The 20,569-nt window shown below is 47.5% G+C and overlaps 1 protein-coding gene across 10 annotated transcripts in view; it reads left to right on the forward strand.

Annotated features, from left to right (window-relative positions):
* snx30 (sorting nexin family member 30) overlaps positions 1-20,569 on the forward strand; it is a 201,825-nt gene that overhangs the window by 18,010 nt on the left and 163,246 nt on the right. For 4 of the 10 annotated variants that reach the window (XM_069923293.1, XM_069923276.1, XM_069923287.1 and 1 more), the window contains exon 1: positions 2,945-3,130. The exons of 2 other annotated variants lie outside the window; for them this stretch is intronic. In XM_069923293.1, coding sequence (XP_069779394.1) covers positions 2,951-3,130 — 180 coding nt within the window. In that variant the 5' untranslated portion in view covers positions 2,945-2,950. Of the gene's footprint in view, positions 1-2,944; positions 3,131-11,645; positions 11,742-18,409; positions 18,466-20,569 lie in introns of those variants that run through there. 4 more of the 10 variants (XM_069923318.1, XM_069923310.1, XM_069923324.1 and 1 more) reach the window with 4 other exon arrangements.

The raw sequence follows: 20,569 nt of genomic DNA on the forward strand, positions 1-20,569 counted from the left end.
GTTGGCACATCTTTGATATTATACATTACAATGTGATGCACGGCAGAACGAACAAATAAGCTCAAACTATGAAGGCTGTACTACAGGCTTTAATTAGATTCAAACTTGCACAAAAGGTTCAGAATCCCTTCTGGCTCCATGTACTCTACTGCATCCATAAGGGCCCACAAGAGCCTTTATATGAGGCCGGTGATTGGCAGGGAGTAGGTGGAGCCAGCCTCCCAGGTTACTTCCCTGCAGGTACAATGGGTTGCCCCCTGTAGTAGGCAGGTAGGAATGCAAACAGGCATAAGCAGTCACAGACAGTCCAGTGGTTGTATCACCACATTTCCCCCCACTTCTTAAAATTAGTCCCAGGGGGAGAAAAACACCATCTTCCTGCCGAGTGTCCACTAGATACTGAGTAGTTAGGAGAGAAAAACATATTTACAAATTCAGGCAATCTGGTGGTCACCATTGCCTTTGGGACTATCATAAGACAGGCTCCTGGTCAATGGTCGGTGGGGACAGGGCCACCTGAGGGTTGGCTGGGTCGGGGTGGCTGGTGCTGCAGGCGGGGTGTTGTATGTCAGTGAGGTGGGTCTGTGGGATCCTGTGGTTGATGGTGGGGGGAAGATGTCGGCTCCGGTTGGGTTCTGGAGATGCCAGGGGCACCCAGGATGGGGTTGCTGGGCTCCTGCCGGTGCCAGGTCCCGAGTTGATTGGGGTATGCCACATAGGTACAATGAAAGTTGACATGGAGGAGGTGCACCTGCACGACTAGGGGGTCAGATTTGCGAGTCCTCATATCTACAGAGAACTGGTCCCAGAGAAATTAGCTATGCCATCAGTGAGACTCCCATCGCCAATTTCCTGGGCAAGGAAAAGAGGCATTCATGAGGGGTCTGGTCGGAAGCTGTACATAAGAGTGAATTTATGGCATGGAGCGCCTCGGAAAGGGCCTCCTGTCATTAGTTAGTGGACTATCCTTTTGTCCTAAGGGCCCATTGTGGTGCACTGCAGTGTGAGCAAACAAGCTCAAACTACGAAGGATATACTACAGGCTGTACAGTAACACCTGCTCTTGGCTGCAACAGGCAGTCAAGTGGTTGAAGACAGATGGTGAGGGTACCCGTAGGGTGCACAGTCCACAGGTGGAGCTGGGCAATCGCCAGTTTTGGTGTTGTGGATGGCGAGTGGGGGAGAGGGGCCACTGAAAGCTAGAGTGACACTGTAGAGATGGCAGTGGAAATCTCTTCTTCTTCTTTGGCTTGGCTTCGCGGATGAAGATTTATGGAGGGGGTAAAAAAGTCCACGTCAGCTGCAGGCTCGTTTGTGTCTGACCAGTCCGATGCGGGACAGGCAGACACGATTGCAGCGGTTGCAAGGGAAAATTGGTTGGTTGGGGTTGGGTGTTGGGTTTTTCCTCCTTTGCCTTTTGTCAGTGAGGTGGGCTCTGCGGTCTTCTTCAAAGGAGGTTGCTGCCCGCCAAACTGTGAGGCGCCAAGATGCACGGTTGGAGGCGTTATCAGCCCACTGGCGGTGGTCAATGTGGCAGGCACCAAGAGATTTCTTTAGGCAGTCCTTGTACCTTTTCTTTGGTGCACCTCTGTCACAGTGGCCAGTGGAGAGCTCGCCATATAACACGATCTTGGGAAGGCAGTGGAAATCTAGTGCCAGAAAAATGGGCACAGAGCTTTAGTATGATCAGCAGCCTGAACTCTTTGTATGTTTCCCCTCCCACAGTCAAATTTACAGAACAGCACCCCAGCATTGTGAAGAAGTGGCCCTGGGAAGCAAATGTGATGGAAAAGTTCGCTGGGTGTACTTTGAGTGCCAGTGTACAGACCACGTGCAGGTGCACAAAGCACTCAGTACTACCGTGATGGAACAGGGGTTTTATTACCTTTCCATTGACAACGATGCCCATGATTGAGCGCCTGAGTCTGTGAGGGATATTGTCCAACCGCGTGGTGGACGCTAGGACTGACTCAGGGTCTGAGTCGCTGGTGGCAGCGAGTAGCAGTTAGTAGATGCAGCCATCATCATCTGGTTCGTAGCGGGTGCTAGCGTGGGGTGAGACAAGTGTACTGTCTGGGGCTGTTTGTGTACGCACATGTTGACCGCGTTAGTGGATCGGCGGGGTGGAAGTAACGTGTTGGGTGTGGGTGAAAGTCAGCCTGTCCAAGATGGTGGTGCACATGGTGGCAGTGTGGTTCGATGGCTGAACATTCACTGGAGGCTGGGAGATGTTTTCCAGGATGGACATCGCCAGTTCCTACTCGGTGCAATCACGGATTGCTGGTAACGCGAACGGGCCCAGTTTTGTGCGCAGTACCAGGAGTCTCTTTTGATCTGAGTTGATGATTGACCCGCTCGCGTGTTTCCATAATCTCAAAATGGGCTGGAGTTTCCGGGCATTGAGGGTCAATATCCAGGTTTGGTCCAGTATCTCTTTTGGCCCCACGTGCTGTGCTGCCTACACGAAAGCTGGTGTGAGCCTGTGATTGGAAGGGAGCCAACCTCCCAGGGTCCCTCCCTGCAGGTACAGTGGGTTTCCCCCTGCAGAAGGCAGCAAGGAATGCAGACAGGCGCAGGCAGTCATAGACGGTCTCCTGGGTGTATCACCATAAAAAAAATCAGTCAGCTGATTATTTTTTTGCTGAATTTCACTGCCTTAAGATGCAGTAACAGCGTTGCTGATGCAAGATCAGCGTTGATCCCCTGTGAGTAAGTTGCCATAGATTCTATCCCCCAACACTGCACCCTCAAGAGGCTGAGAAGTTAAAAAGTTCTACAGCAGCCAGCGGCAACAGGCAAATGCAGACACAATCAACAGTGGCAGCGCCCCCTTTGGTCGGGAGGAGTTATTGGAGCCAATGGGGCGAGTCCTGACATGCGCGGTGGTGTCACGGGTCGGAGGTGGGGTTGGGGGGGGGGAGGGGAGGGTCTGGGGTGCTGTTTTTTTTAAATGGAGGTAGTGGTAGAAACTCGGAGAGAGAACGAGGCAACGGGAGGAGAAGATTCAGGGACGATGAGTAAAGCGTTGTCTTCTTCGGGCCCAAGATCAATTTGCGATGTCTCGCACCCATTGTCGGCGGAGGAGTTGCTGTCCCCTGGACCCGACGCGACAACCGCCGATGTGGACAAGGTGAGGGGGGGAGGGGTGGGAGCTAAAGGGGAGAAGGAAGGGGAGGGGAGGTGGGAGCTGAGGGGGAAGTGGGAGGGAGGAGAGAGAATGGAGAGGAGCTGAGGGGGAAGGGGGGTGAGGGGGAAGGGGGGTGAGGGGAAGGGGGGTGAGGGGAAGGGGGGTGAGGGGAAGGGGGGTGAGGGGAAGGGGGGTGAGGGGAAGGGGGGTGAGGGGAAGGGGGGTGAGGGGAAGGGGGGTGAGGGGAAGGGGGGTGAGGGGAAGGGGGGTGAGGGGAAGGGGGGTGAGGGGAAGGGGGGTGAGGGGAAGGGGGGTGAGGGGAAGGGGGGTGAGGGGAAGGGGGGTGAGGGGAAGGGGGGTGAGGGGAAGGGGGGTGAGGGGAAGGGGGGTGAGGGGAAGGGGGGTGAGGGGAAGGGGGGTGAGGGGAAGGGGGGTGAGGGGAAGGGGGGTGAGGGGAAGGGGGGTGAGGGGAAGGGGGGTGAGGGGAAGGGGGGTGAGGGGAAGGGGGGTGAGGGGAAGGGGGGTGAGGGGAAGGGGGGTGAGGGGAAGGGGGGTGAGGGGAAGGGGGGTGAGGGGAAGGGGGGTGAGGGGAAGGGGGGTGAGGGGAAGGGGGGTGAGGGGAAGGGGGGTGAGGGGAAGGGGGGTGAGGGGAAGGGGGGTGAGGGGAAGGGGGGTGAGGGGAAGGGGGGTGAGGGGAAGGGGGGTGAGGGGAAGGGGGGTGAGGGGAAGGGGGGTGAGGGGAAGGGGGGTGAGGGGAAGGGGGGTGAGGGGAAGGGGGGTGAGGGGAAGGGGGGTGAGGGGAAGGGGGGTGAGGGGAAGGGGGGTGAGGGGAAGGGGGGTGAGGGGAAGGGGGGTGAGGGGAAGGGGGGTGAGGGGAAGGGGGGTGAGGGGAAGGGGGGTGAGGGGAAGGGGGGTGAGGGGAAGGGGGGTGAGGGGAAGGGGGGTGAGGGGAAGGGGGGTGAGGGGAAGGGGGGTGAGGGGAAGGGGGGTGAGGGGAAGGGGGGTGAGGGGAAGGGGGGTGAGGGGAAGGGGGGTGAGGGGAAGGGGGGTGAGGGGAAGGGGGGTGAGGGGAAGGGGGGTGAGGGGAAGGGGGGTGAGGGGAAGGGGGGTGAGGGGAAGGGGGGTGAGGGGAAGGGGGGTGAGGGGAAGGGGGGTGAGGGGAAGGGGGGTGAGGGGAAGGGGGGTGAGGGGAAGGGGGGTGAGGGGAAGGGGGGTGAGGGGAAGGGGGGTGAGGGGAAGGGGGGTGAGGGGAAGGGGGGTGAGGGGAAGGGGGGTGAGGGGAAGGGGGGTGAGGGGAAGGGGGGTGAGGGGAAGGGGGGTGAGGGGAAGGGGGGTGAGGGGAAGGGGGGTGAGGGGAAGGGGGTGAGGGGAAGGGGAGGGGAGGGGGGGGAGGGGAGGGGAGGGGAGGGGGGGGGGGGAGGAGGGGTTGTTGGAGGCAAGGGCGGTGTGCAGGACAGGGGGAGGGTGCGGTGGGAGGGGGGTGGGAAGTGAGGGGGGTCCGGGGAGGGTGTGGAGAAAGGGATGTGGGGAGGGGGAGGGATGGCAGGGAGGGAGCTGGAGGGGGGGCGGGGAGGGAGCTGGAGGGGGGGCGGGGAGGGAGCTGGAGGGGGGGCGGGGAGGGAGCTGGAGGGGGGGCGGGGAGGGAGCTGGAGGGGGGGCGGGGAGGGAGCTGGAGGGGGGGCGGGGAGGGAGCTGGAGGGGGGGCGGGGAGGGAGCTGGAGGGGGGGCGGGGAGGGAGCTGGAGGGGGGGCGGGGAGGGAGCTGGAGGGGGGGCGGGGAGGGAGCTGGAGGGGGGGCGGGGAGGGAGCTGGAGGGGGGGCGGGGAGGGAGCTGGAGGGGGGGCGGGGAGGGAGCTGGAGGGGGGGCGGGGAGGGAGCTGGAGGGGGGGGCGGGGAGGGAGCTGGAGGGGGGGGCGGGGAGGGAGCTGGAGGGGGGGGCGGGGAGGGAGCTGGAGGGGGGGGCGGGGAGGGAGCTGGAGGGGGGGCGGGGAGGGAGCTGGAGGGGGGGCGGGGAGGGAGCTGGAGGGGGGGCGGGGAGGGAGCTGGAGGGGGGGCGGGGAGGGAGCTGGAGGGGGGGCGGGGAGGGAGCTGGAGGGGGGGCGGGGAGGGAGCTGGAGGGGGGGCGGGGAGGGAGCTGGAGGGGGGGCGGGGAGGGAGCTGGAGGGGGGGCGGGGAGGGAGCTGGAGGGGGGGGCGGGGAGGGAGCTGGAGGGGGGGGCGGGGAGGGAGCTGGAGGGGGGGGCGGGGAGGGAGCTGGAGGGGGGGGCGGGGAGGGAGCTGGAGGGGGGGCGGGGAGGGAGCGCGGGGAGGGAGCTGGAGGGGGGGCGGGGAGGGAGCTGGAGGGGGGGCGGGGAGGGGGGGGCGGGGGGTGTGGAAGCTTAAAAAGCTGGAAACTTCAGTCAACATCATGAAATTGAAATTGGGAAAGATAATGGTCCACAGTCTGTGTGTTGATTTAAAATTACCAGACGTGATAGAGCCTTAGTTTGCGTTTGTGGTTTTATTCGTGTATTGTTTGTATGCTTTTTCACCTAGTACATTTGAAGTAGAGCAGAGTAGGACACTTCAAAATTGTTTCAGCTAGTCTTTTATCCCCATCTGAGAGGATGCACAGGTTTCACATTGGAGGCTTCTGACTGTTCAATACTGCACTGGGTTGGTGTATCAGTCTTTTCAGTTGTGATCAGACCCTGGGAATGGAATGTGAACTTGAACCTTCTGATCAACTGTATATACAGAAAAGATTTTCTTTTTGGCTGCCATTTATATCTTGGTGTGACTCAGTCATAATTTGATTCTGAAAATAACTAGTATGATAAATTTACTGTATGAAGTGTAATTGGTGCTCTTGCTGGGAAGTCCATCACGTATCTCTGTTGACGTAGCTTCCATCTTGGGTTAGTGGTTTTTTGAATAATAGTACCAATTATGTATGTTGCTGCGCACTGATTTTTAAAAAAAATGCTATTTTCTTGGTTTTTTTTTTGGTTATACTTGGAATTCTATAAAAATGCCGTCATTGTTAATGTAGAAATATTTTTATTTGTCCTCTCATCTTTGGTTTTTGATGTCCTTGTTCTTTGTACCTGTCTACAGATGTAAATTACTCCCTGCTGAATGTAATGGATATGTTTTTCTTTAAATTACTTTCATCAAATTTCTTGTTTGATTTATTTCATCTTCTCTCTAACCACCTCCAAGTGACAAGAGAATTTCCAAATCTATTTGAAATGCTATGCTAAACTTTTGGAAATATTACTGCATGTTCTACCAGGCTTTCTGTGATGTCATTGAGTTTTTGTTCTGGTCTGCATTAAAGGTGGCTCTGTAGTTTCTTGTAAAGCTGTAATTATGATCCAAAAATTATTTTGGAGTGTTTTATAAACTTCTAAAATGGTCTGTCCGTTCAGTTCTTCCTTGAAATGAAGGATAATAATACTGCAACAATTCACAACCCAAAATGGCACCAGTCATTAACATGAAGTATTGATGCCAGGTGAAAAGCTCTTTTTTAAAAAAAATATATATATATTTAATTAGTTGATTTGTCCACTGTTTTTAAAATTGTTTGAAGGAATCTTTTGGATATGATGCACACCTGTATTTATAAAAAGTTCCTATGGAATATTTATTTATTCAAGACCTTGGAGTTTGTATCTTGGATTTGGTGCTTCCATTGTGACTGCCTCTACATTGGCCACACATTACACAGACGAGCCAACTGGTGTATCAAGCACCTGTCCTTGGTCTGCTTTGGCAATTCTGAGTTTATGGTTGCATAGCATTTCAATTCCCATTCTTGTTCTGACATATCTATCCTCTTCTTTTCACTGCTTGGGTTATGCCAACCCAAAGTAAGAGAACACTTCATTCCACTTGGGTGGTCTAAATTGAATGGTATGAAAATTGAATTTTTCAATTCCAGGCAACCCTTCTATTTCTGTCTGTCTCCTTTTGTTTTTCCCCATATCAATTCCCAAGTTGGTTCCATTTGCTCATCTCTCCTATGAATACTTCCCAATGTCTCCTTCATAACTTGTCAAGATTCCTAAACTTGTAGCCTTCATGTCCCTGCTCAGCAGCCTCTAGCTGCTTGTCTGTGGTATCCTTGCCTCACTCAATTTGCCCCTGTTTTTATTTGCTTTCACCTGCCTATGTTACCCAAATTCACTCCTCTCTCGAGTCACCTACTGCCCCCTGTCTCTCCCCTCTTTCTCCAACACCTCCTCTCCCCTTTTTATAATGGCCACCTCCCCTCCTCATTCTGTTCTCATGCAGGGACAATTTCAACAACTTCTTTCCCTCCACAGATTTTGCTTGACTCCCCTTTTTTCCCCAGCAGTTTGATTTTGCCCCAGAATGTAGCCTCTACAGTCTCTTGTGCTTCCAATCCTCTGATAATGAAGTGGGACTCAAAATGAAGCGAGAACATGACCAAAATCTGAGCCAAATATATGGATTTGAAGGAGCCTCTAAGATGATTGATGTAAACTAGAAAGATTTTGGAGAGGGGATTCCTGTAGACATGGCAGTTCAGAAGACAATGATGGCAATGATCAATTTGGGTTAATGATAATTTCCAGAGATTGGTTTCAAATGCTTCTGGAGATTGAGATCAGGTAAGGATCTGAAAATTAGAATGAGATTTGTATGGTTGAATTCTATGCAGATCACCAATCACTATATTAACCAATCACAACAAAAGTTGCAAATTGATAATTTAGTCTATTACTTGGTATAGATGTGATGGAATGATATAATACAAACAAACTGCTTTGATCTGCAGGAACGTTATGAGAATGCATTCAAGAAAGGAAAAATTAGTGGAAAGTTGGAGGATTGGGAAGTTTTTTAAAACTTGCAGAAGAACGTAACTAAAATTTAAGAAAAGAAAAATGTATGGAAGTAGGATAGCAAATAATATCAGAGGATACAAAAAGCTTCTTCAAGTATTTAGTTGTCTTCTGACTATTCATACCATAGGATGATGATGGTTCCTTTGTCAGTTTGTGGGGTTTGATATAAGGATACCCCACTCATCAGAAAGGAACAGCGCATGTGTGTGATTGGATTTAGGTGAGTAGGGATTGCACAGGTCCAGACCCACCTTCTTGACATCCCTTCCCAGATCCAGTGGTATAGAGGATCAAGACAGCTGGGGGAAGTTCTGTTGTAGTGAATGCCAGACCAAGCTTCAAAGCAAGGGATACCCTTTCTGTGCTTCATGGGGTGTGTTTGCTAGATAGCCGTTGACCCTGCGAGAAAGTTTGTCCACCTTTTGACAGGTCTTGGTTTTCATCCTGTGGGGTATCTAGCCACCCTCCGCACCAGGCAAGTTTGGTAGAGGAGCTGGTTTAATCACTGACCACCTGAACATGAGACCAGTAGTACTGGGTTACATGGTACCAGTAACATTCAGACAAGTGACCTGACTTTAAGAGTAAAAGAGAGATGAGAGTAGATAAAATGCCATTAGAAAATGATGCTGGAGAAATAATAATGGGAGACAAGGAGATGGCAGAGGAGCTAAATAAATATTTTGCATCATTCTTTATTATGGAAGACATTAGCAGTGTGCCAGATGTCAAAGGGTATCAGGAAAGGAAAGTCAGTGCAGTTACTATTTAAAGGGAGAAGGTGCTCAGAAAGCTGAACTGTCTAAGGGTGGATTAGTTTCCTGGGCCAGGTGGAATCTGAAAGAAGTAGCGGTAGAAATTGTGGAGCATTGTTAATCATCTTTCAGCAATCAATAAATTCTAGTGTGGTCCCTGAGGACTGTAAAATTGTAAATGTCACCCCACAATTTAAGGGAGGGAGGCAGCAGAAAATAAATTATAGACCAAGTAGCTTGACGTCAGTGGTTGGAGAGATGTTGGAGTCAATTGTCAAGGATGAGATTACAGAGTATTTGGAGGCATGTGACAGGATGGGCTAAAGCCAGCATGGTTTCCTTAAAAGGAAATTCTTGCTTGACAAACATATTGGAATTCTTTGAAGAAGCAAAAAGCCAGTTAGATAAAGGAGATGCAGTGGAAGTTATGCATTTGGCAAGGTGCTGCACATGAGGCTACTTGACAAGGTATGAGACCATGATGTAACAGGAACCATATGAGTGTGGGTAGAGCTTTGGCTGAATGGCAAGATGCAGAGAGTTAGAATACAGGAATCCTATTTTGGTTGGCTCTCAGTTGCTCATGGTGTTCCACAGGGGTTGGTGGTAGGGCTCTTTTTACATAGTATATCAATTTTAAATTAAAATTTTTTTTTGACATCTACTCACTGTTATAGTGTTACACAATTCGGCCCTATGAGTTTGGGCCGCCCAATTTACATACCATTAACCTAAACCCTGATATGTTTTGGAAAGGTAGGAGGAAACTGGAGCCCCTGGAGAAAACCCATGCAGACATGGGGAGAACATACAAACTCCTTGCAGACAGCATGGGATTTGAACCCAGGCCTGGTACCAATTGCTGGTGCTGCAAAAGCATTGTGATAACTGCTATGCCAATCATGCCGTTCCTGTGCATTATTTAAGGAATGGTTTTGTGGCCAAATTTGCAGATGATATAAAGGTACATGCAGAAGATATTGCTGAGGAAACAGGGAGGCTGCAGAAGGACTGACAGATTTGAGAGATTAAGTGGCAAATTAAATACGATTTCAGAAAGTGCATGGTCGTGCACTTTAGTAGAAAAAATAAACAGGCAGACTATTTTTTTAAATTAGGAGAAAATTGAAAATATCCAGATGCAAAGGGACCTGGGAGTCCTCGTGCAGGATGACCTAAAGATGGTGAAGAAAGCAGATCAATGCTGGCATTAATTTCAAGAGGAATAGAATGCAAGAGCAGAGATGTGATGTTGAGGCTGAATTGGGCACTGAATTGGGCACTGGTGAGACCTCATGGAGCAGTGTGAGCAATTTTAGACTCATTTCTGAGGTTTACAAGGATGATTCTGTGAATGAAAAGATTATCAAATGAGAAGTATTTGACAGCTCTTGGCCTGCACTCATTGGAAATTAGGAGAATGAATTTCTTTGAAACATTTTGAAAGATGAAAGACATGAACAGAGTAGATGTAGAAAGGTTTCCCATTGTGGGAGAGTCCAGAACAAACAGGCACAACTTCAAGATTGAAGGGTGTCCATTTTGAACTGATGCAGAAGAATTTCTACAGCCAGATGGTATCAAATCTGTGGAATTTGTCATCACAGATGGTTGTGGAGGTCAGGTCATTGGGTGTATTTAAAGCAGAGATTGATGGGTTCTTAAAGTTGTGGGGAGGAAGTCAGGCAGTGGGGCTGAATGGCAAAATGGTTCTGCTCATGATTAAATGGTGTGGTAGACTCAATGGGCTGAATAGCCTGCTTCTGCTCCTATGTCTTATGGTCTTATTGTTCTCAATCTGTGTTGGTGGAAATCCAATGAATAAGTGCATAACAAAAACATTTTGGGTTTTTAACAACATGTATGTATTTTAACTTTTCTTTGTTTTCCTGTTTTATGAGGAGATGAAAAAGCAGAAAACTGCTGCTTACTGTAATTTCTTTCTGTGATTCTTTCCATCGAGCTGGTTTGTGTTGGAACTAGCTAATTTGCTGAAAGGCCAATAATCTATAATATTAACTGTTTTGTCTCCATTGCTGTTGCCTAACCTGCTGTGAATTCTCAATGCTATTTTTGACTTCCAGCATGTGCAGGTTTTTTTCAATATTTCTCTCTCCTCCACTCCACTCCCCTGGTACATGTCTCAGGAACACTGGATGGCACTGGGATGGGTTCTGGCCATCACGTGAATCGGTCTATGATCATGAGGGCGTATCATGTTCTGACAATGGCAGCGGTCCTACCAGGTCTACATGTACATCCTCAAAATGTCAGCACACTGCTGGGAAAGACTGGAGAGGCGCCTTGGTGTGCCGTTGTATTTGGAAGTTTGGCAGTGGGTACGCATTTGGGCCCACTGTGCAAATTCCTTAAGTCCATGCCATAAATATTTGATTGCCATGAGCTTGACCATTGCTCTGATGAAGGGACAGGTTGTGAACTTTGTCAAAAATCTGCCATCCAAGACGCAAGAACTACCGGCCTGGAACAGCCCATAGACTTGTTGCAAAGCAGATTCGCCCCACCCTGTTGTGGTGCCACATGCATGTCCAGGCTTATGATGGCTGTTCTGTATGCCTGAACATCCGGGCCCAAGTCCTGTTTCCTCGCCAGGTCAGAGATATAAACTCTGCCCTGGATATGATGCACTGCCAGTCTGGACAGCATATCAGCGACTAGATTTTTTTTCCTGAAACGTGATGCACTTTGGTAGTGAACTCAGAAATGTATGACAAGTGATTTTGCAGCCTGTCTGACCATGGGTCTGATATCTTGCTAATGGCAAAAGTGAGTGGCTTATGGTCTGTGAAAGCGATGGAAATGGCAGCCCTCCAAAATGTATCAGTACTGTCGTGTGGCCAGGTACAACGCCAACAACTCTTGATCAAATGCGCTGTACTTCATTTCAGGTGGCCGTAGGTGGTGGCTAAAGAAAGCCAGGGGTTGCCAATGGCTGTTGACGGACTGTTCAAGAATCGCACCCACTGCTGTATCAGGCATCTGTGGTGAGTGCCAGGGCGGCTGTGGGATTAGTATACGTGAGCATTGCTGCGTTGGCCAGATCATCTTTGGCGGCTGCGAACACAAACTCTGCCTTCGCGGTCTAAATAATTTTGTGCTTTGTGTTGAGAAGTTGAAATAGCAGGTCTAGAATGTTGGCAGTTTCCGGAATGAAACGGTGATAGAAATTCACCATGCCCAAAAATTTCTGCACTCCCTTAACTGTGGTAGGTTTCGGGAAAGCATCTGTTTTGGTGGATAAGGGAAACACCCCTTCTGCAATGATCTTGTGCCCCAGGAAATGGATAGTCGCTCTGCCAAACTGGCATTTGGTAGGGTTGACAGTAAGTCTGAATTCATCTAGCCGCTGGAACAGGTGGTGTAAGTACCATTGGTGATCATGCTTATCTTGTCTGGTGATGAGGATGTCGCCAAAGTATATGTATTTGAATATTAAATCCCTGCCAACAGTCCATAAACTGCTGGAACATTTGAGTGGCATTTTTCAAGACAAATGGCATCCTGAGGAATTCAAAATGTCCAAAAGGAGTAATAATTGCTATTCTGGGAATGTCGTTTGGATGGACTGGGATTTGATGAGGTCATTCTTGAAAAAAGACAAGGCAATTGTGCAGGTGGGCAGTGAAATCTTGTTTGTGTGAAATAGGGTAGTTATATCATTGAGCCTGGCGTAGTCACCACCAGGTCTCCACCCACCAGTGTTCTTGGGCACAATGTGTAACTGTGGTGCCCAAGGGTTGTTGGAATGTTGAATGATCCCCAATTCCTCCATGGCAGTAAATTCTGACAGGAAATGACTAGCCCTAGCGTAAATTGACGGACCCGAGGTGCCAATGTAATGGGACATGCCATGGTCTATTGTCGAGGAATTTAGGAGAGAGCATTGCAGGAAATTTGTTGAGCAGGGCAGCATAGATGTCAGTCCTTAGACCGTGCACCCCAAGTAGGGAGACTCATCGTTTGCTGCTTGTCAGAGGGTACGTCTAGAAAGTAGTGGTGTTGAATGACTAGCTTTAACGACGTCAACTGCCAGGTTGTGGGCCTGGAGGAAATCTACACCCAAGATGGGCTGTGTGAATGAAGCCAAAATGAAATCTCAATGGAACGCTGCCTCCCCTATCTTGATCTTGACATGTTGCATGCCAAAGCTGGGGATGGAAGTTCCATTTGCAGCTTGATGGGAGAGTCCCTGCTGCTTGTGCACCTTTTCAATGTGTGTTGGTGGGAGTAAACTGAGCTCAGCAGTTTATGAGCCTCATCACGGACATAGAGGAGGCCAGTACTTGTACCAGCTGCTGAGGCCACTACTGGTGGATGGCTTTGTCGTTTCACGACAGATTTTCAGGCTTGCTGCCGCCGCTGTGGTAGCTACATGAGGGCACGTGTCTAAGGGCATTTTTCCCCCACCGGTGGTGGTTTTAAAAAAAAAAAAACCACGATTCTTGGCACCCGTTGATATGTTTGTCCCTTTTGTTTGAACCACAGCAATGGGCATGGCACAAGAGATGTCTCTGCTGAGAACACAGGAAAGACTTTTGCCTTGGATAGATTTTTGCCTTGGTGTGCATTAGAGTCTATCAGCCTCCCGGGCTATTGTTATGGGGACGGGTGAATCCATGTTTGCTATAGGTGAGGAGACGTGACCCAGGAGCTTCGCCAGGAATAAGGCCTCAAAAAGAAAGGAATTAGAATGGCCATTTGCTAGTTTTTTTAAAAAAAAACTATTTGAAAGGATTTTGTTGATTGTTAGATTCCCCTGAGTGCTTTTGTTTCAACACATCCCAAAGATGAGCAAGCTGCAGGTTGATTGGAGACCAAAGGCACTTCCAGGTTACCAAAAATAATTTGCCAATATGTGGCTGTCAGGAGGCCACCTGGAAGCGCAGTAGGTGCCTACAAGGCGAACTTTGTAACCCTTCTCCGGGAGGGATAATCGCTGGAGCACTGAGATCCCCCTTTGCACATGAATGTAGCTTTCTGAAAGTGGCTGCTAAGGGGATGACAGTCAGCTGACGAGTGCCTGACAGCTCCCCGGCCCGGATGTCAGGGCAGGGGCAGCCAGCGTGGGCTGTCGTCCCCACATTGATACCGCTGCCCTGCTCTCCCAACAGCCCGACACGAGTCCCACACTGTGGGGCGGCCGACATTGTGGGGTGTCGGGCTGTTGGGAGAGCAGGTGTGGGGACTCATGACGGGCTGTTGGGAGAGCTGGGCAGCAGTAGCAGGAATGTCCCTACACTGACAGCCCGCACTGACTGCCCCACAGTGTGGGGACTCCTATCGGGCTGTTGGGAGAGCAGGGCAATGGTATCAGTGTGGGGACATACCTGCGCTGATAGCCCGCGCTGGCTGTCCCAGCTCTGACAGCCAGCCATTCCCAACCTGACAGCCTTGGTGGCCAGCTGTCCCTTCAGGTGGCCAACGCTGCACTTTTAGTGCTGCCACCTGAACGACAATTCAAAAAGGGCCGCTTCTGCTGGCGCATTCTTGGGGGAGAATGCACCTGAAGAAGCCTTAACTTTTCCCTTAATGATGGTGTTGAGAAGATTTGTGTTATTGGGCATGTATGGCAGAGGCAGAGAAGTAAGTGGGGGAAGTGAGAATAGCTGACAGTGTAACATTTGGGTTTTTTTTAATTATATTGCCTTTGGGGGTTATTTTAATTTTAACAAAGCACTATGCTCAAATCTATAAAAGTAGTACAAGGGCCACCAATCATCTATAGAACAAGAATAGATTCCTTTTGCACAGATTATGGATTAAATGATCTTTCCTGAGCAGTTAATAGGAAGTAAAATGCAAAGTGGTATTCTTTTTTGGAATTGGATCTGTCATAGCAATTTTCCTAATATTGTTGGCTTCAGGTGTCATTTTTCACTTAATAAGTATGTCAATTGAATTTCAAAGTTTAGTTTAATCTTAACTTTGAATTTTTACCCATAACATTCTCCCATTGCTTTGGCAATGTCATGCTCGATAAATTCTTAAATTGGTTGGGTTAAGAATAAAATTATTGTAGTTGTGCTTTTGATGGTGTATGAAATGCATTTGGTTTAGGTGTGATTGAGGATGATGGTGCAAGGGCAAAATCTGGAAGTTATGAATATTTGTCAAATGATCCTGTCCCCACAGCTTTGCTTCTTCTGATATTTTGTCTGAATTGGGCTTCAGAGTATCCTCTGCTTGGACATGAGCTATCTTTATAAAGCTGATCCTTGGCTAGATCTGACTTCATCTTTGGCACGTAAAGAGAGCACAAGAAGGAATGTGACTCATTTAATAGAAAAAAACCGTCAGGGCTTAATATCCATGAATGTGGTGATGGAAATTTTCTTCTTTTAAAAGAAGAAAAGATGGACAATGGGCCGAAAACGTTTGCCAAATGTTTGTACGTTGCTTGGTTTCCATTTAAAAAAAACATGGGCTTGCTGTGGAACATTAGGTAGAAGCCTGAATTATAATATCAACATTATGACAAACATAGTTTCACTATGCATGAATGCACTTTATACTTTAAACATTTTCCACAAAAAAAATCACTTACAATCACAGATATTTTCTTTCTTTGCTACAAAATTTTCAGTTTAAGTGCAAAAACCTGTGGTGGAATTTGCTTCTTGCCACGTAGCTGTAAATGGTATGCAGGTCAGTAAAGTGGGCTGGTGGTCCCTTATCAAGTTAAATCAAGTTTATTTTAATCTGATTGCATAAGTACAATCTGACAAAACAGTGTTCACTTTATGTTGTACTTTATGTGGTACTTTATGTGGTACTTTATGTGGTACTTTATGTGGTACTTTATGTGGTACTTTATGTGGTACTTTATGTGGTACTTTATGTGGTACTTTATGTGGTACTTTATGTGGTACTTTATGTGGTACTTTATGTGGTACTTTATGTGGTACTTTATGTGGCACTTTATGTGGCACTTTATGTGGCACTTTATGTGGCACTTTATGTGGCACTTTATGTGGCACTTTATGTGGCACTTTATGTGGCACTTTATGTGGCACTTTATGTGGCACTTTATGTGGCACTTTATGTGGCACTTTATGTGGCACTTTATGTGGCACTTTATGTGGCACTTTATGTGGCACTTTATGTGGCACTTTATGTGGCACTTTATGTGGCACTTTATGTGGCACTTTATGTGGCACTTTATGTGGCACTTTATGTGGCACTTTATGTGGCACTTTATGTGGCACTTTATGTGGCACTTTATGTGGCACTTTATGTGGCACTTTATGTGGCACTTTATGTGGCACTTTATGTGGCACTTTATGTGGCACTTTATGTGGCACTTTATGTGGCACTTTATGTGGCACTTTATGTGGCACTTTATGTGGCACTTTATGTGGCACTTTATGTGGCACTTTATGTGGCACTTTATGTGGCACTTTATGTGGCACTTTATGTGGCACTTTATGTGGCACTTTATGTGGCACTTTATGTGGCACTTTATGTGGCACTTTATGTGGCACTTTATGTGGCACTTTATGTGGCACTTTATGTGGCACTTTATGTGGCACTTTATGTGGCACTTTATGTGGCACTTTATGTGGCACTTTATGTGGCACTTTATGTGGCACTTTATGTGGCACTTTATGTGGCACTTTATGTGGCACTTTATGTGGCACTTTATGTGGCACTTTATGTGGCACTTTATGTGGCACTTTATGTGGCACTTTATGTGGCACTTTATGTGGCACTTTATGTGGCACTTTATGTGGCACTTTATGTGGCACTTTATGTGGCACTTTATGTGGCACTTTATGTGGCACTTTATGTGGCACTTTATGTGGCACTTTATGTGGCACTTTATGTGGCACTTTATGTGGCACTTTATGTGGCACTTTATGTGGCACTTTATGTGGCACTTTATGTGGCACTTTATGTGGCACTTTATGTGGCACTTTATGTGGCACTTTATGTGGCACTTTATGTGGCACTTTATGTGGCACTTTATGTGGCACTTTATGTGGCACTTTATGTGGCACTTTATGTGGCACTTTATGTGGCACTTTATGTGGCACTTTATGTGGCACTTTATGTGGCACTTTATGTGGCACTTTATGTGGCACTTTATGTGGCACTTTATGTGGCACTTTATGTGGCACTTTATGTGGCACTTTATGTGGCACTTTATGTGGCACTTTATGTGGCACTTTATGTGGCACTTTATGTGGCACTTTATGTGGCACTTTATGTGGCACTTTATGTGGCACTTTATGTGGCACTTTATGTGGCACTTTATGTGGCACTTTATGTGGCACTTTATGTGGCACTTTATGTGGCACTTTATGTGGCACTTTATGTGGCACTTTATGTGGCACTTTATGTGGCACTTTATGTGGCACTTTATGTGGCACTTTATGTGGCACTTTATGTGGCACTTTATGTGGCACTTTATGTGGCACTTTATGTGGCACTTTATGTGGCACTTTATGTGGCACTTTATGTGGCACTTTATGTGGCACTTTATGTGGCACTTTATGTGGCACTTTATGTGGCACTTTATGTGGCACTTTATGTGGCACTTTATGTGGCACTTTATGTGGCACTTTATGTGGCACTTTATGTGGCACTTTATGTGGCACTTTATGTGGCACTTTATGTGGCACTTTATGTGGCACTTTATGTGGCACTTTATGTGGCACTTTATGTGGCACTTTATGTGGCACTTTATGTGGCACTTTATGTGGCACTTTATGTGGCACTTTATGTGGCACTTTATGTGGCACTTTATGTGGCACTTTATGTGGCACTTTATGTGGCACTTTATGTGGCACTTTATGTGGCACTTTATGTGGCACTTTATGTGGCACTTTATGTGGCACTTTATGTGGCACTTTATGTGGCACTTTATGTGGCACTTTATGTGGCACTTTATGTGGCACTTTATGTGGCACTTTATGTGGCACTTTATGTGGCACTTTATGTGGCACTTTATGTGGCACTTTATGTGGCACTTTATGTGGCACTTTATGTGGCACTTTATGTGGCACTTTATGTGGCACTTTATGTGGCACTTTATGTGGCACTTTATGTGGCACTTTATGTGGCACTTTATGTGGCACTTTATGTGGCACTTTATGTGGCACTTTATGTGGCACTTTATGTGGCACTTTATGTGGCACTTTGTGATAAATATTGTTTCATGACAGAATCTCAGATGGTTAGTGTGAGTAGCTCTTTTGATCATTCAGCAATGTCTGTGCGGGGGAGAAGCTGTTCCTGAGCCTGGTGGTGCTGCTCTGATACACCTGTATCTGAAAGATGCTGTGTGCAGGGTGGAAGGGGGCCTCTGATTTTATGTGCCCTCTTCAGATAATAATCTTGGTTGATCACATTGATGAAGAGGAGGGAGAATCCAGTGATGCATGGGTTGTCCATGCATAAAGTTTCAATTTGGTGGATTAATAGCATTGTAAATTGCTTCTAGCATGCAGATGAGTGGGGGTGGGGTGGGAAAAGAAAGGGAGAATGAGTTGGTGAGAATGAAGAAGAATTAAAATTGGATTTCTGTAAAGATAGTTGATAGTGTAGTATCTATCAGTGGCTTAGAGGACCTGTTTCTATACAGTGTCTCCATGAATGTGTTTATCTTTTGATTTCCATGTCAGCCCAGTTCATTGTTCATCTTGAATTGTAGGAAAACAGGCCTTCCTTTTGAAAAGAAAAAAGACATGACCAATTTGGAAGAATCTGGTGAGTTTAGCACTTCTGTTAACTTGTTATTGTTGCAATTTTCCCTTTCTCTGGCTGAATGAATTGAAGATTGGGGATCTAGTTCATCCACCAGTGTTGGAGATTAGATTTGCATAAAACCTCTGAACAGTTCTGCTTCTTCAGATTAATGAGACTCCACATTGGGTGGGGGTTGGGTATTTATTTCCTGTCTATCCTCTTTAGGCTTCTTCAGGTGCATTCCCCGCCAAGAATGCGCCTGCAGAAGCGGATTCAGACCTGTGGAATGGTCGTTCAGGTTGCAGCGCTGGCCATCTGAAAGGGACAGCTGCATGGGAGGCGCCTCAGAGCGCATTCCGGCTCCTGTCCCTTTGGGCTGTCCCCACTGCCCCGTGCTCTCCCCTCAGCCATGTATCAGTCCCCACACTGGGGCAGCCGGCGTGGGCTGTCAGCGCTGGGGCAGCTGGTGCGGGCAGAGCAGTGTAGGGACCGACATGGGCTATTGAGAGAGAGCCTGCGCCGGCCGCCCCTGTTCTGCGCTGGGTGGGGGGGGGGGGGGGTTGTTAGGTGCTCGCCAGCTGACTGCCATCTCCTTAGCCTCCACTTGCAGGTGGCTGCATACAGGTGCCGGGGGGACCTCTGCTCCGGCAATTATCCCTCCCGGAGGACGTTACAAAGTTCGTCTCGTATGCGCCTCCTGTGCTTTCGGGTGGCCTCCTGACAGCTGCGTATGGGCATAATATACGGCTTTACATCGGGATATTTTGGCCACCAGAAAGTGCCTTTTGAAACAGTGCTGTGCAATCTTTTGGCTTCACCTGAGTAGAATAGAATCCCAACAAGTAGTGTCTTTAATCATGCTTTCTCATTTTTCCTTAAGAATGTTGACTAAGATTCTCTACTAAGCTAATATTACATTAGTTATAGGTTTTTTCTTTTTCTTTTCCTTTTTAATCGACGACATGCATCGTATGTATCTTGTTTACTATCTCTAACTTTATTTTAACTTGAATTTTTATATCATGTATCTATGTATTTGATTATTTTAACAAAAACCAATAAAAAGATTGAAAAGGATTATCTACTAAATGATAGTTTCTTATGAAACTAATAATGATTGCAACTACTTTGTTTAAAGCAGTGGTTCTCAACTTTTTTCCGCTCACATACCACAATGTAATCCCTGCCTATGCCATTGGTGCTCTGTGATTAGTAAGAGATTGCTTAAGGTGGTATGTGGTGGGAAGGTTGAGAATTGCTGCTCTAGACCCAATTGTTACTGAAATATTTTGCATGAGAAAAAATTATGATTTTCCCATTTCCTTTGGAGTTATGAAACCGGGCACATAACAAGTCAAATTAGGTACGATTAAAACACTGCTTTTCAAACTTTTTTTCCACTCACATTCCTTAAGTAATCCCTTACTAATCACAGAGAACCGATGGCATAGGGAATACTTAAAGTGGTATGTGAGTGGAAAGAAAAAGGATGAGAACCACTGGTCTAAAGGTATCTTGGGTGCAATGCCATTACAGCCCCAATGACCCAGGTTCAAATTCAGTGCTGTGTACATTCTCTTCATGTCTGCATGGATTTCCTCCAGGTGCTCTCTGGTTTCCTCCCACCCTTCAAAACATATAGGGGTCGTAGGTTAATTGGGGTATTTGGTTGGCACTGGCTTATGGGCTTGTTACCATGTTTCTAAGTTGTAATTAAAATACCAATAATTGACTGCATCAGAAATCTGAAATTTAATTTTGTCGCTGTACACTGAACAAATAGTAACATCAGTTATGCGATTTAAAATTTTTTGGAGAAAAGTAATTGTTCCCACTTTTGCAGAGCAATTCCCAGAGAGAGAATTTATTCTTGCTATCTCAGGTGTATGAGTAAGAACAAGTGCATCCAAGTATAAAATGTCCATAAACATTTTTTAGTTGTTTTTGTATATCAGCTATTTGAAGCTCCTGATTTCTGGTTTCCAATTTTATGGGCAATGTACCAACTAATTACAGCCTCTCTTGTCTATGCATTTATAGTATTTAAATTGTAGGAAATGAATAAATTTCAGCAACAAACCTGACCCAGTTTGGAACATATATTTGTGTATATATCTGACAAAAA

Source organism: Narcine bancroftii, chromosome 1 (genome assembly GCF_036971445.1).
Source record: "Narcine bancroftii isolate sNarBan1 chromosome 1, sNarBan1.hap1, whole genome shotgun sequence".
NCBI lineage: Eukaryota > Metazoa > Chordata > Chondrichthyes > Torpediniformes > Narcinidae > Narcine > Narcine bancroftii.